We start from the raw sequence: 16,808 nt of genomic DNA, 5'->3' as shown, positions 1-16,808 counted from the left end.
ATCTAAAGAAACGTGACTGTGTTTCAGACAGCTCGAAACCGCTGTGTCGTTCGCTTCGTAGCGTGAACGTTTCCCGCCCAAGAATACCGGAAGCGCTGGAATTCGTTTCAACGCGACCGGCGTTTCTGAAGGCCGTTGTTGTTGCAACGTAAAAAGTAAAACCGCAGCCTAACCGAGTAAAAGTTGACGCGTTGTTCATCGATGTCGGTCGTAACCTTCTTTTCCTTTTCTATCCCGCCTTTTTTTGTTCCATCTTTTTGTAACTATTACAAAACAATCACGATCGCGTTAAGATTTTTTTCATACGAATAACGAGGTTACCAAATAACAAATCTGTTAAAGTCACTTCCGTATCTTTCCGGTTCCTTGTCTTACAAGCGTTCAAGAAATTGAGGACTTTTCGTTCCAGACTTTTACAGTAAGTAGGCTTATCGTTCCAAGTTTACGTCGAGTTGTAAACTCTTTCGTTGAAAGTTCTATCACTTATTATAGCGACCCTACTTCCATCCTTCCAAGAATTTAATGCTGCATAAGGATCGCCTGATAGTTATATACCCTGTTGTTATATGTAACGATATAATTTTTCTTTTTTTTTTTTTATTCCATTTAAAGATATTATTTCTTCCGATCCCAGGCGATCCTTATGTAGCATTAAGTCCTTGGAACGACGGAAGTAGGATCATTTACGTAAGATCGTATAAGTGCAATAGGTATGCCAGTCTTTCGACGAGAAGCACGAACACGCAGATTAATCTGCACACGGACGAGCGACCTGTGCGACACTCGCTGCGGTTATGTAATTTATTTTACGTTCATTTGAAGCAGCGACTCGATGGTACAGAAATACCGATCGTTCGCATGTTTACTGTCGGCGATTAAATACTAACGTCGAATAATGTAGCTTCGACATTCTTCGAGTAAATCTCAAACGTGATAGCAAACATTTAACGAACACGTGTAATAAGACGAACAGCTTATTCATCAAATAAGCTCTTAATAATTTCAGTTTCAAGGATTAGCAACAAAGGAACATTTATTTAAATTAATAAAAATGATAACGTTTCTTGTTTAATTGCAAAGAGCGGAGTAAAGCTGCGCGAAGAATAAGAGCGACCCACTTATTTCGTATTATTTCGTTTGTCTCGAAATCCCAGGTCTCTCTTACTCGAGTCTTACTCTCGGTATGTGGCATAGAAATTTAAATTGAAATTACAGTCTTGACGACGCTAATTATTTCTATTACCAGTGGAATTAAAATTGTACGACCAGCTCAATGACGCGGAGCAAGCACTTTCTTGTCGTTCGACCGCTGTACATGTGATCGTGTCAGATCTGGCTAAGGTCGAGGCAGAAACGGACAATTTCGTTAAGAATCGTCATTATCGTCCACGGCAAATATGTTATTCGCCATAACGTAATTCTATTTTACCTAACATTCTAAGTAATAGAAGCTTATTTCCTTATAGCGCCGATGCTATACATTCGGTAATTTAAATATCGAAACTAAGAAAAAATTTACCTGTTAACGTCAAAGAACTCTTTATCGTGCTCGATTCGTACGTGAAACTTTTTCCGATTCCAGATATCCATCGTGGCGACAATAGAAACACTTACGGAGATCAAAGTCTATTTCGATCCACTGAAGCTGTTCTTGAATCACCGTTGTATAATTCGCGAACGACAACAGTTTAAGAATTTACGAACGCACACTGTCAAAACAATCGCAACGGATTTCTCCGCGAACTACGTTCGACTCGAAATAATAAGAAATTTCAACACGCTCTTTCGCAACTACAGGCTTCGATTTCTACGTTGTACATCGAAAATCGTTATTTCGTTCGTAGTTTGCAGCGAATCTTGTTAAGGAGTAGCCACGAAGGGCATTTATCGTCACAGTGGTCGTGACCAATTCATTGTCGCTTCACCGAGAGAGCGAAAATATCGCTTCGACTGGCCATGCCTATTTATAAACCTTCTTAAGGAGATTCTCGGACGTTTTGCTTCCTTCTCTCTTTCTCTTTTATAGCAATAATCTCTCTTTGTTCTGGGACACTGGAACCGTGGTCCCTTAAAGAGAGTTCCTCGTCGAGAGATCGAATAAGGTGGCAAGCCAACGCGAACAAACCCGCGTCACGAGAAACAGGACGATTGATCGTCGTATCGTTTTCAAAGTATCCTTTACACCATGAACACCGTACTAAATATCGCGCACCCTCGATTATACGTTTCGTACGATCTCCCATCGTTTCTCATCCTCGTCACGTTTTTCGTCTTCTGACGATTCTTTGATATTTCATTTTGATCGAATCGTTTTTATGTTACTGCGTTAAGGCGTTACGAGCTTGAGTATCAAATCTTCCTCGTTCTTGAGCTTCCTTCCCGAAGCATCTCTTTTAGTATCGAGTGAAATGGTTCCATTTGTCAACGTCGTTTCAGCAAGGGCTGAAAATTTTATCGCGAACATAAAACGTAATACCATTCACGTTACGAGGATTACAAAAATCCAAGGTCCATCCTTTTCCATTTGACCTACGTCTTCCTCCAGCGAGTTTCATTTATCTCGCGCAACGCAGAAAAATTGGAGTTGTAACGTGAAACGAAATATCCATCCAACGAAACCGCGTCCAGATGCTATTTTTCTTTTTTTAAATCCAACGATATTTAGAATCTCGTGACATAAATTTTCATTTCAACTGATCCCTTATTTTTAATCCTTCGTGGTTAATTCGAGTATTTAATTTACAGGATATTCGATTTTACTCGTCTCTCTTTACTGCGCTGTTTCATTCAATTCTGAAACTTCAAGAACACTCTCGTACGATATCTCGTGTTTACCGACACTGGCGCGAAAATATAACTCGGGAAACTGTTGCAGCATCCGTACTAACAGACCACCACTCGTCGGGTACTACTTGATGATAGATAGAGGCCACAGATATAACGCATCCAGTAGCCGAGTCCGAATGTATTTTTGCTATTTGCTTTTGCTATTTGCTTTTACTGTTTGCTCTTGCTATTACCATTAATTCTCTACATCTTGTAAAAATACAGCATCGAACAAGCACTATCTAATTTCCAAATTTGTCACCGACTAACATTTTTACAACGGTAGTCCTTCTTAAACGTTAACGACAAGTAACAGATAAGAAAATATCGATAATTTTCCAACTAACCGACGTTCAAAGATCACTCACTGTAAAACTTATTATGAAATCTAAAAAGAAAAAAAAGAGGGAATACCAGTTACGTGAAACTCAATTCGGACAATGTATGTCTGTTAAAACTGACGGTATTATTTTATGACATTCTGTATAACTTTCTCAAAGATACATATCGCGTATGCGTTTCCCGGCACGACGCAAAGTTTCCAGCGAGATCGGCACAGCATCCACGCTACCGGATCACTCGTGAGACACTAACCGACAAGAGACAGAGAACGCAGACACGAGGTAGAGGTAAGCTACACCGCAATTGGTCGGGTTGGGAGATGGAAGAGTGTATGTTAGCAGGATGCGGAGAAAGAAGGAGACGGCGGATAAAAGTGGGAAGTAGAAATAAGCAGGTAGTGGGAGTGGAGTAGTAGCTGGTTGCGTATACGAGCCTTAAAAGCAGGTATCCACGTGGCCGGTGCTCGTAACGTGGGGTCAGTTCGTACCGCGATGAAGCAGTTTGCCATAAAAATAACGAGCCGAAACTTTTGAGGTCTTATCCCTCTTTACCTTTTTTATCATCGAAATCTTTCACGGTATTTGCAATTTGCTACGGTAACTGCGGTCCTTGCCGATGAAAGGTTCGATTACTTCGCGCGTTTCCAAAGCTTTCTCGACATGGGTTTTGATAGAAGCTTCTCTATATATAGCCTTTATGAAGGGTAGAAGACATTTTCGATCCGATGAAGCGCAATACTGGGACCCTCTTGCACAACACTTTGTTAAATAGTAATAGCGAATCGACAAGTGACGAGTTTTGGAGCGTAGATTTCCGTCGTACAGTTTACAACGTACAATTTCTGGACTTTAGATCTTACGTTGTACGATTTTATAATTTCACGTCGAATAGAAAAATTTATTGCCGTTATTATCAAATTTGTTGCTGTAAGATTTTACTAACAGTGTTAGTTCGATTGTGCAAAATGGCTCTGGCAATATTTTGCTGTTCTTTTTATTCGAAAATTATCATGGATTCCGACAACTAGTTTCCGTTTATTTGTAAGGATTGCAGCATAATACACGGGCAATTTGGAAAGCCAATGAGATTTCCATTTTATTCGATATGCAGCTACATTGTGAAGTTCTGAAATATTCCCTAATTTGATGTTGTACTTTCGTGGGAAAAAGAGAGCATAGGAAAACAGGACCATCCCCTCAGACCGGATCCTGCAAGGAGTAACTCCTACGACACACAATAACCAAGTAAATTGGATGGAAATTCATGAGCCGAGAGCGGTCAACGCGTTTTCTACCCTGCGTGCATTTTGTATGAGTTGCCAGAAACTAGCTTCGACGTCGCTTATTTTATTTACGAGGGTTCGTATTTCGCGGCACCAGGAAAATTTCTCAGTAAAGATTTAAAGTTTGATGGCGATGAAATATATTCGATTAATATCAAAGTCAGTGTTACATCAATTACAATTGACAACTAGATTAAAGTAGACACACTTATCCGTTAACTGCAAGGGTCTGTACATATCTGACATATCTCGAAGTTGCGTTCAACGCCCTAGAAAACATTACGAAATACCAAGCGTATCTTATCGCGAAATATTTGATCAGCACGTGAGAGTTTTCTTGCGAAAACTGGATGTTTCATCTTTATTGCTATTTGTTCAGACACTAAGTAAAACTGCATAGGAGTTATGACCGAAGAAGTTTTAATTTGTAGACAAAGAAAATTTATAGAGGTTCGCGTGACAACCAATAGAAACTGACAGATGAGCACTTACAAAGAGGAATCTTGCTCTGCTGGACACTAATTAACCAAAGAACAGGAGATAGAATTATAGCCGAGAAAGATGACGAAAAGGATAGTTGGAAATTGCATGTTGTGTGGGTGCAATGCCTAGTTCTTCTTCACATTTTTCTCATTCCCACGTTCCTTCGTAATGATTAGCTAGCCACATACTATCAATATATCCCGTATGCGAACACTAAGACTAGTAATAATTGACCGAAAAGTAGATATGAATGCAAAAAAATTGAATATTGTTCAAGTCTAAACTATTTCACGAAGAATATAGTTGCGAGTGAACATTTGTTTGAACGTTGCACCGTAAATTGTTTTATTTCCAAAGGAAGAGGAAGAACCATTTCCAACCAAAATTTCTTCCCAGGAAACCACACCCATGTTTCCCTGCTGTTCTCTCGATCTCTCTTCCAACCTGCCGTGTAAATATCGCGTCTATATCTGGGACACCTGTGGCGAGCATTTTCGTTGACTTGCTAGACAAGGACATACGGGCGATTGGGTAAGTATATTTGCACTTGGATGTGGTTTTTGTCCACATTCTTTCGTAACAAAGCTATTCGATTAACTATTACTTCAAATATTTACGAAATAACTTTTATCAAATTATCTTTGATCTTTACGTATGCTGTTCGCAAAATTAATCGGTATTTTGATAATAATGTCGTATCGTGTATTATCACTATAATTCTTCAAGAATTTACACCGTTGCATGCCAAATATATACCGTTTCAATTATATAGATTTTATAGAAAAGGTTTGTTTCAAATAACCATATTCTATAAAGTTTTATGTAATAAACTTTCGTATTACTTTCTTAGAACGTTCATGATTGAACTAGTCTTTGTTAAGCTTCCTCAGAATCCCGTCGTAAAAGACTAACACGTTTCTCAGGAGAAAAATACGATGAACGATATAAAGAAGTAGAAGACTTTAATTATCAATTACCGTAGTTAACGCGAGCTTGTAAAACGTGATATTTTTATGGCTATCAAAGCGGAGCCGCGCTTCTCTAATAAAATTTTCTCATAGCTACCGTAATGTAATCCATTTATTTATTTCTAAAGCGTTGCTTATATTTATAATTTATTAGCGCGGTATCGTTAAAAGACGGCTGGTTGACTAATAACGTATACGCCGAATGACTCACACTCACGGGAGTGGACTCTCCGTGAAATAGAAATAGATCTCGATGGACCGGCTCGGATGGTCAGAGATGCGATGCTAGCCACCGATTCCGGTTTGGTCGATGACTCTTTTAAAAACAACACCAACCTCTTTCACTTGACTAATCTCGCGATAAAAAGGAAACAATAACTGCTTGAAAGAAAACAAATTCGCTCTTTCTTTTTTAACACCGATCCCATTATTTATCAAAGTTTTCCTATTTGTATATCGTGTTTATCCTTTGTGATAAGAGCCCTGCCTTGAACAATATTAGGTCTGTGTACGGTTTGTTTTAAATTTATATTGAAAAGTGACGAGAACCAGTGATATAACTTCCTTAGATATAAACATTATCAAAAAATCTTATAATATTACTCTCTTATAAATATCCTATATAAAATTTATTATACTTTTACGGATATCCTATATCGAAAATGTTAGAAAATATAAAAAGAAAAATAGATTATATTATTCGGAAATTAGAATGTCTATGATAACTATATCGATGTAACGAAGCACCGTGGAGTAATTCTCTTTTAACGAGGATAATTTAAATTTGGAACAATGATTTGGCGAGACACGCAAAGTTTAACTGACAAACTAGAACATAGGTTTTGGAGCAATCAACGGTTTCCTGTTTATCGTGGAAAAAGCTTAGAAAGTACGCGTTCCCTTTGGTTTACGACTGGGACGTGTCGCAGGAGTCACTGTGGCCTGTAAAGTGACGTGCTGTAAGTCGCGTGCTGCGTGAGCGAACCTTGAAGAAAAACACGTGATTCGGGTTTCGCGCTTTGCCGTGCATATACCTCAACGCGTATACGCGTTACATTTGGGCACGTTTTCGTGTGTACACGTATAGCCGCGTGGCACCGAGCACAGACGCAACCTCGTTGCTTTAATTATAGACCGGAGCCCTTCTTCTTTCCTTCGTCCACCCTCGACACCGCGAAATTGGAAAGCGTACGTCTGCCACGGATCGCGCTCGTTTAGTATAGCAAAGGGTAGCAGAATTTTCGGAAAATTCTCAAAATGTACTTCGTAAAATATTTGTGGCAATGAATCAATTGTAGTTTTCTTTGTTAATAATATTTTTAAATAGCATCGATAATTGGAATGATTTGAGGAAATGATCCTCTTTTAATTAAGTTTCCAACCCAACATCTGCTGAGGTACATGCTATTTGTGAATATTTAGGCTAGACGTCATGTTGGCATGAACGTTGAAAAAGTTTTAAAGAGATTACCCGAGAGCTCTATTCTAAGACGTTTAAAGTAACTTTGCTGCAACTTTACTAGGTCATCGAATGGTTAAGTAATATGTTGAACATCGAACAACTTCCTAAATTCTGTAAAGACAATTTTTAACACTATCGACAGGCGAAACACGTACTAACCGAAACAAATTAAATTTTCTAACATTTAGCTCTTCACATTTTCTGATAGAAACTATCCATATCTTTCGTGAGAAGTGCGTCAAAAAGTATAGATAGACGCATAGTTATATATAGAAGATTTTTACAAATATTTGCGACTATAATAAGATATAACTAATTTGATGCTTTTTAAGTTTCGCATTACTTAAATCACTTCTTATATCGTACAGCGAAGATCACGTACTAATTATGGATTGGACACAGTCACAGGCACTACCTATTACGCCTACACATCTACGCGGATATAACTATTATTACGTAATTACATCGCGAAGATTATTCCTCTTTCTATTGTCGCAGGACAAGTACTGCTTGTTAGAAATAAAATCCATTAAAATCGCGAAACTACGCGAGATGTTTAAACGCAGCTGACTCCGGCTGACAATGAGCCATTTAAGATACCAAGCTACAACGAACCATTGACTCTGGTTATGAAAATGGGAAATGGCCTCGTTAGAATTAAGGACCAACCGAGTTAGTATATTAATTTATGTAATTTTCGTCTATTGTACAATTACCAAGAACAGTGTACTCAGACGTTAAACGATGATATTAAACGTGGAAGTATCAAGCATAAAATCTCCGATTCAAGCAGGATATAAAATAAACTCGTTGCTAAAATATTTAATTAAACCGAATTACCGTGAACATAAATCTTCCATCCTAACACTTTTCCTTTTGTCTTCACATTGAAGAAATTATAATTTGTAAATGTAATTTACCACAAATCGGATTATTAGAAATATACAACCTTTTTCGAGATACGTAGTTGCTACTTTGCATTACAAATGTTATCTTCGGTCATCTTCGACCTGCACCACATTCTATCGAGATTATGCAAATAGAAAACACGACGAGGCATTATCCCGCAAAGTGTAACTCGACTTTGTCGATCTATCCGGATGTGACGCAGCTCGTTTTCACCGAGATGTAGTTGGGATTCATAAAATGCTCGTCTGTACTCACTTCGTCTGTCCATTCACATTTCTCCGATCTTTCCCTTAGTCCTTTCGCTACGGCTTCGACATTAGAATTGAAAAGTAGCGAGATCCAAGATGCAACGACTAACCAATCTGACTAAGAAGATCACAACAACGTTTCTAATAGGCTTTTGACTCGATAAGGTAATCGTGTATTCTTGTCGTGAAACATAGTGCACATAGTTTTTGATCGAATTCAAATCATTAAAAATATTCTGCGATGCCTTATATTATAGAATAATTGGGTTACTTTATAAAGTATCAAAAGTTGTATCTGAGACCATGGCGATTTTTCTCAGATTTCTCACAATGAAAATAACAAATTCATTAAGTCGAATAAATGATAATATCGAAGCAAATTTAAAGAATACAACATTCTAAAAAACGTATTAATCTTTCTTTTCTTTACAAGCAGAATTAATATTTTATATTTCTATGGCGCAACTGTAGATGAGTGGCACATTCGTCCAGATTTTATCTATGTACCCCGAATGCAGTTATAGGCTTTCTATTTTTAAAAGACAAGTCGTAAACGTCTGCATGCTGTGGTGATCGAGTCTCATTCGCTTCACGCTAAAGTTTTTGTACTTTCCTTCTAGGTATGAAATATTTCAAAAATAATATTTTAACATCCGTCGATAAGCGAATAAATGTTACCAATCTTAGGAATTATTACGCGTTATTTTGAGTGATATTAATACTCACAGAGTACACAGAAATTGATTCACATTTCTCCAGTAATTAATTATGAGACCAATCTACGATGGCTACAAAAAAATATCGACACATACTTTTATTTTCCAATGAAGTGATTCTTTTTTATCAGGTTTTATATTTTATTTCCACAGTATCAAATTTGTGTAATCATATCGAAGTACCATTAAACGACAGGAAATTTCATTTACTTGGATCTAATTAATTTGTATATAAAGGCAATACTATAATTCGAATGACGTATCAATGTTTCATAGCCACTGCATAATAGTCTAGAACTGTAGACGCGCAAAAATTTTTAAAAAGAAGCTTACCATTTGTTGAGCGTTCCTCGGCTTTCTATTTACTTCAATCACCTTTTGATTGGCTGCAACGAGAAATATACGATAATTAATACAAAGATGTCCTCTGCTGGTTAACGGGCAGCAAATCGTAAATTTATCGAGGTACATCACATATGGTGTTCGCGTATAGCACGTGACCACGTTACCCCACGAACTAACGACTTTACTGACGATTTATGTGTTATGGGTAACTGTCCAATACCATAAACGATTCGGCCATTGAGTACTGTTACTTGCCACTTTATTATTGGCACCAATCTCATTGACTTCTAAATGTACGGTTATCAATGTAATAATGGAATTCACTTACTGACTGCTTCAACTAGGTCAGCTAGAAGAACACCGTCACAAAGGTCCGACTGAAGATCTGTCACCCTTCTCTTGCACCCACCTCTCTCCAAATAGTAATTCGCCCAGTCGGTATAGATCTGCACAAAAAATAGTTCACGTTAATTTGACATGGTGTTTTTAAATTTAACAAGTTAATTCAATGTCTGATACAATCTCGTTTCTATAAATCAAAATAAATTTTGCGCCAATTAATATATGTATTTATAGAATTTCAACAAGAACTATAGAGATTACGGACTGCACGTGTATGCGGATTACACTGGCTGTTTAACAAAGAAACCAAAATAAAATTTGAAAATAATAATTTCTAGCGAATAAGGATATGTTAAAAAATGTATAACGTTACCGATCGCATCTGCTATATTATAAATCGAATTTATAGCACAGTGATAGAAATCTGACGTCGAAATTGGACGGTCTGTCCATAGATTTTCGTCATCATCATCAAAAGGAGCACGATATTTTCATTCGTATTCTAATCACGCGTTCGCACGTTAGCCGATATAGAAACGTTATCTCTTGCCTATTGCAACCATGTAGGCGCACACTTACGTTTATTAACTGCGGTGCACGCAAAGCCTATCCAAGTATGTATATGGCCCCCTGTTTGCAAGCTATGCATAGTTTTATCGTTCTGCCTACAGAGCAATACTTTACGAGCAACGCGTTTGAGCTGCAGGTGCGTTCTGTCTATCAGAGACATTACGATTAAATCAACCTCTGCGTATTTAATGATAATTGATTTCGTTGAATTTCATGAAATCGGAATTCCAATCGATTACATCGCTCGCACGATTGCTGCGCATAGTAAAAAGCTACAAAATGCAAAGCTACAAAGATCATTTACCACGTACCGAAGTTATAAGCGAAAAGTAATTAAAACATCGATTACATAGGGAACCGTAATTCACTAAGACAAAGAACCTAACTCCGTTCGTAAGATATCGTAAAAGCGATGAACGGCCAATTAAACGTAAAATTTATTCCCCTATGAAACTTCTATGAAATTCCTCTAAAATTTCTCATATCTTTAATTAATCAAAGAAAACGGTGGCCAAAACATTTATATTTCCACGTTTCCATTTATATCCGTCTATTATTTTGCCATTATCTTAACGAAGGACACACGTTGAAAAAACACCGAAACAGTCAATTAAGACTTCCTTCAGTCGACACGTACACTCTCAAGAACTGTTCCTAATCACCTCGAGCAGCCGGAAGGCGCGCTCTACACTCTTTCCTTCGCCAAGAGCGAAAATCTCCTCCGCGGTGCAGTGTATAAAGAAAAGGCCGGTCCCGCAGTCGAGCTTCTTTCCTCTGAAAAGAAAAGGCAAGTCGCGAAAAGGTATCCCGTCGGGATAGATGCACTGAGAGGTTATTGTTTTGGCTGTACACCGATATTTTTCGCGTGTAAAATCCCGAGAGAGGCTCGAGGAGAAAGAAGAGGCGAATAGGAAGAATAGAACTGGCCAGACAAGGAGATAGGTCGGGAGAGGATGGAGCTTGACGGTGGAAAGGAATTAGTCACCGTGCGTACCGAATCATACGTATACATACACACGCGCATAGACACACATACAGACACGTACATTGGTCCTCTCCTCTGTTAGCCCGCGTAAATGAATGTGCCTGTGTCCACACACACACAACACGTTCGCGCGCGTGCGCACACGCACATACACATTAACGTGAAATTGTGTTTCTCTGTTTGCACCTATGAGTTGATGCACGCATGTGCGCGCATTCGTATTCTACAGAGGCACGCGTATATTTACATACACGATTCGTCTACCAGTTCAACACTGTGCACGTTCGTTTCCTCTATGTGCGTGCGCTAACGAAAACGTTCGTGTGCCTCGTGTGTGACTGGTGTACTTCTGACGTGTATTCGAGCGCGGGAACACACACGTCTTAACCCCGAACCAGTCGAGACACCGTATTATTTTTGAACGTAGCAAAGAGAGAAGCAGGATGAACTTCCTTCATAATTTCGGGTCACCACGCAGATTCTAATTTTCATTATTACACAGAACCCTAGCGAGCAGCTTTATAGGTTGGCCGGCGATTTCCAGTAACGATTTCGTTACTTGGAAACTCGCGAGGCTAGTTTCACAAGTATATCTACCTTTGAAACGAGCAATTTGGTGACTCGCAAATCGAGCACGTGTCTTTCACGCTCTCTAATCGGTATACAAACGAGAACGATTCTTTACGCACCTTCGTTTTTTCCAATACAGAATATATCGAGAAGAGAGAGAGAGAGAGAGAGAGAGAGAGAGAACCGAAAAAAGAACAGTTTGTGACAATAGTACTTCAATTTTTTACGGTACTTCGCTACCCCTACAATGTATAGTAAACATATATTCTCGTAAAATTTATCACGATTATTTGTAGAAAATATCTTACTACGAATTTCCCTACGAATATTTCATCACAATATATTCATCATCAAAAATATAAAAAATATGATATAGATAAGACGATATAGCAACCGAATCGTACATCTGATGGTTCTATGATCGCACCTGGCGTTTAGAGGACGGACACAATGGAACCGCGGACGCTTTACAAATTCGCAGTTTACTCGAGTAGACATCGGCATGCGTGCGCGAAAACAGAGGCCTGGTACCTGTATGACATTGCGGGTCGAATCAGCCTTGATGTCGTCGGTCGATCCACAGACGGATCTTGGTGCTCTAATACACGCCATGACGTCGATGCCAACAGTCGTTAACGTCATCCAAATCGCATTAATTCACGCACTATACCGGGACTTCACCATGGAATCACTAATTATCGCTTCGAATTGAGCGCCACGAACACTCCAACGATGTAACCTCGTGGAACTACTGGCCGTAATTACACTTAACATTCGTCATCCGTGCTGATCTTCGAATCGCGATATGATTTCCTGTCGATTAACGGCATATTTGTAACGATTTACCAACGTAATGATTAGGTGCCACCAATTTTCATTACGGGACACAGTCGGCTATAAATCATTAGCACGTCGTATTAAATTCACGCTGATTGGACCTCGATAAAGCTTCGTTTGTCCGGCACAAACACTCCTGTCATTCTTTGTACCTTTCACCTTTCGTTTTGTAACAATGCACGAAACTAATAATTAAACTGACACAATCGAGCTATGGAACATGTTCGATAATTGCCTGTGCGTAATAGTGCAGTAATTAATTTTTGAAGCACAATACGGTCCCCTTAGGTACGGTCCCCTGCTCGAAATATTTGGTTCTGACCGATCAAGATGCCTAGACGATCGATCGGTCGTGTTTCTCCATCTATTAATGGAACGATCTCGCTGTCCTCGATGCACGTGCTCTTACGAGGCGTGTCGTCACGTTTCTTTTGACTTCGTGCACTTAGAACCGCATCGGTGGTGCATCAGACGTGCAACAAGCAACGTGTAACGATGCGAACAATATACAAGTTCAAAGCTCTGTCGAGGTTACACTCTCGTCTACGTTCTCACAATTTTCTTTCTTTACGAAAGCGAAAGGAGCGCAACTAAGCTTCGATCGATTAAAATTACAGCTTCAGCTTCTATACAAATTTTTACTGCTTGATAAAAATTTGATAAGCCAACTGATAGAACTAATACAACGATTAATTACGGTATTATAACGATTAACTCTTGGACGAAATAAACATCAACCAGCAAACTCAACTAATTTCAAGACTAACCATTAGCACAACCATTAAACGATTTATACCCGTTTTACGGAAAGGTTTCAAGTTTTATCGTTACAAGTTCTTTGTCATTCAATCACTCGGCCTTAATACTTCTCATATTTTTTATCGTTCCCAGAACACTTTCAAAGTCTTCGAAGGAAGAATTGCCAAACTATTTGCGCTCGATGAAAAGCGAGACACGGCGAAATTTAATGAAATAGCACTTGGTCGGTTCTCCAGGAGAATGGCGAACCGATAGAATCGGGAGATCTCTGAGCGTCGAATGAGAAACGATCGATGACGCTTCTCAAGTAGCGGCAACCAAGTCGCGCATTGTTTTAAGAGCATCGCAGAAAGACTTCAACCACTCCAACTTATCCCATTTCGTATTATCCAATTATTCAATTTTGCTGACCGTCGCCACCCCATGTAAACAGAAATGGTAATCCACTTGTGCCTTTTTCGCTGCTATATTATTATCCAATCACTTTAGAAATTAACGAAAGAAATCCAACAGAATAATATTCGTCTGTTGTTCATTCGTTATCCTTCATGTAATACCTTCATCCAAGAATTCTAGAAACTTCATCGACACTGTACGTCTCTTCGATCTACTAACGACCACCCAGATCTTTATTCGCCTTTTTCTTTTCGTTGTTAATTAATAGCTAATTAATAATCGTTTGACAGAAACGAAAAGCAATCGTCGATGATTGTGTAGTTGGTGCAGTTTCTCAAGCAAAGTTGCGAAGGTAGCCACGAGACAGCGAGAACACGCGTGGAAACGCATCGTGAAGCGCACGCGGACGAAACTTGTTGCCGAAACGGCGCGTCTCGACGGCGCGACGCACCGGACGTAACTGAATACGCGCGTCGCGCACACTTCTCTATGCGTACGTACTCTCGCTCCTTCTCCTTCCATCTTCCTCTCTCACACCCTTTTTCCGTCGCTTCTTCATCGTTTTTTTCTCTTTTTCCTTTTTAATGCTTCAATTCTATCTCGTTGCTGCGTCCCATTCTTCTCTTTCGACCGAACGTTGTTACATTCGGTTTCCTTTTGTCGAGCGTTCGACGCGACACGGGATTTCCTGAGCAATTATTGCGAGTAGTTTCTATCAGACAGTGAATACAACTTTCGTACGTTGAAAGAAATGAAATACAGGCAGCAGCGTGAACGTTTTCTCAGAATAAATCGACGATAACAATTGGTGAGTAATTCGAAGTAACTGTATCCATTGTGGTTGGACACGCGGAAGTGAAATGTTAATCGAAATGTTGTAAATGTGATTAATATTATCTGTTTTTTCTATTTCCTCAATTTGTGTAAATCGAGTTACGATTATATTCTACTTTACGAATTTATGATCGAATCTCTGTAATGTAGAAGTCAACTCGTGTTTTCTTATTTAGTTATTTAATTATCCCGGCAATGATGTCTTTGTAACAAAAGGTGTAACGTAATTATCATTTTTAATAAAGTAATTTAGAAGATAGGAATTGTTTTAGGAATAGAATACTAGTCGATTCGACAAGAAAATTTGAAAAAGATAAAAGTTCAGGCGAATGTTAATAAGGTAGGGAAAACTAATCGCATAACGAGAAGCTAATAAAAATTACTGCGGATCCCATCGTCTTCCAAGAAGATAATATCTTTTCTGTTCGAGCGAAAATAACGCGACGTGTACGAGGGATGAAAATAGGAACGAAAGTAGCTAGAGAGAAAAAGGGAGAAGAGAGGATCTCGAGACGAGAGCTCGATTATAAGTCGTTTTAATTCAACTTAACTGGAAACAGAGTAGAATGAGCGAACGGCGCTGCGTGGCTATTGTTCCGTAAATTAACAGAATCGAGAAAAAGCTATAAATTCGTCAATAAACGATCTTAGATTGCCGATTAGTTTGGCCGCTCGTAAAACTGTAAAAATGCCGCTCTATTTCTTGACTTACGCCAAATTCGCCGGCTTTATTTTGATTTGGATTACACTTGCATTTTACTTACTGTTTCACGCTTAGATTCGTACCATTAGTCTTTTAACATGAAAAAAATTAAATTACCTTTCTTTTAGAATCAATAGATTTTTTTTATATCGAATTATTTATTCAGGTACGTCATAATGTGTGTGTGCTCGTACTTGTAAAATAAGCTACACATTTCGTACGAAGAATACGAATGTTTATTCACTGCTAAATTCATGAGATTATCGTTTTTGATACGAGCCTCTCAAAAGCCAAAAAACTGATCAACTCCAGTTTTCATTTATTTCCTAAAAAATAATAAAATCTCGAGAAATGAATTCCAAAATAAATGAAAGATAAACAGCGTTATATAACACCATCGCTTCTCTGTACTTCTCGATTTATGGAGTTGACCGATGTGGCTTCCGAATAACTCGTGCAACTAGGCACGAAATAATCAGCTCGATTGTGCAAATATTAACGTTGCTATCGCACCGGTTGTCAAGCGTCTCATTTTAATTTTCAAACTAGCAAAACCCATTAAATGCAAATGGGCATCGTTGGTTGTTTTGTCGGCGGCCGATTGAAAAAGAGGAGGACCGGGAAACCCGGCGGGAATTTCGCCGTGTGGACAATGACAGCGATGAGGGTAACCTTGAGCATTCTTGACAGGTGCTGTACTATCGATTGCTATTCCGTACGATTCACATACGAGCACCATCATTAATTGTAATGCCGGCCATCGTGTTGCCTTTTAACGCGCCTATACGCACCTACCCGTGGCAACCTGCACGATAATCGACGCCAAGTCGAATATCGATCAGCCCTGCGTACACGGTTCCCAGGCTCGCCGTCTAGGTAATTGCTCATGCGTTTCTGCTTTCAAAGATATCTTAACCAACGATAAATTTCGTTCGAACGATAAATAACAACGGCCGTGTCAATGCACCCGATCCTCCCTTTCATTCCTGTGACTCATTCTCATCATACGTGTACCTGATTTACGATGCGCCATAGTCAACTTTCCACGCGCTTCCATCATGTAGCGATATAAATTTTCTTTCCGCTGATATTGAAGCAAATATGAGAAGAGCTCATTCAGAATGTCGAGGCTTAACTATCAGCGCAGAAAAGATTTTAATGTACAACGAGGAAAGAATATTTTGATTTGTTTAATTCTTTATTAAAATCGCTAAAACACTTCGATTCACTC

General features: G+C 38.9%; 1 protein-coding gene across 7 annotated transcripts in view; it reads right to left on the bottom strand.

The window, feature by feature from the left end:
* sick (sickie) overlaps positions 1 to 16,808 on the bottom strand; it is a 193,147-nt gene that overhangs the window by 135,694 nt on the left and 40,645 nt on the right. For 4 of the 7 annotated variants that reach the window (XM_069112536.1, XM_069112538.1, XM_069112533.1 and 1 more), the window contains 2 exons: positions 9,910 to 10,027; positions 9,570 to 9,622 (listed from right to left, as the gene is read on the bottom strand). In XM_069112536.1, coding sequence (XP_068968637.1) covers positions 9,570 to 9,622; positions 9,910 to 10,027 — 171 coding nt within the window. Of the gene's footprint in view, positions 1 to 1,519; positions 3,363 to 9,569; positions 9,623 to 9,909; positions 10,028 to 11,155; positions 11,459 to 12,579; positions 13,318 to 16,808 lie in introns of those variants that run through there. The other 3 variants (XM_069112535.1, XM_069112540.1, XM_069112541.1) reach the window with 3 other exon arrangements.

This window comes from Bombus flavifrons, chromosome 5, assembly GCF_040668555.2.
Source record: "Bombus flavifrons isolate JBK064 chromosome 5, iyBomFlav1_principal, whole genome shotgun sequence".
Lineage (NCBI taxonomy): Eukaryota > Metazoa > Arthropoda > Insecta > Hymenoptera > Apidae > Bombus > Bombus flavifrons.
Note: the sequence above shows the minus strand (reverse complement) of the source record. Positions and strands in the feature narration are given on the sequence as shown.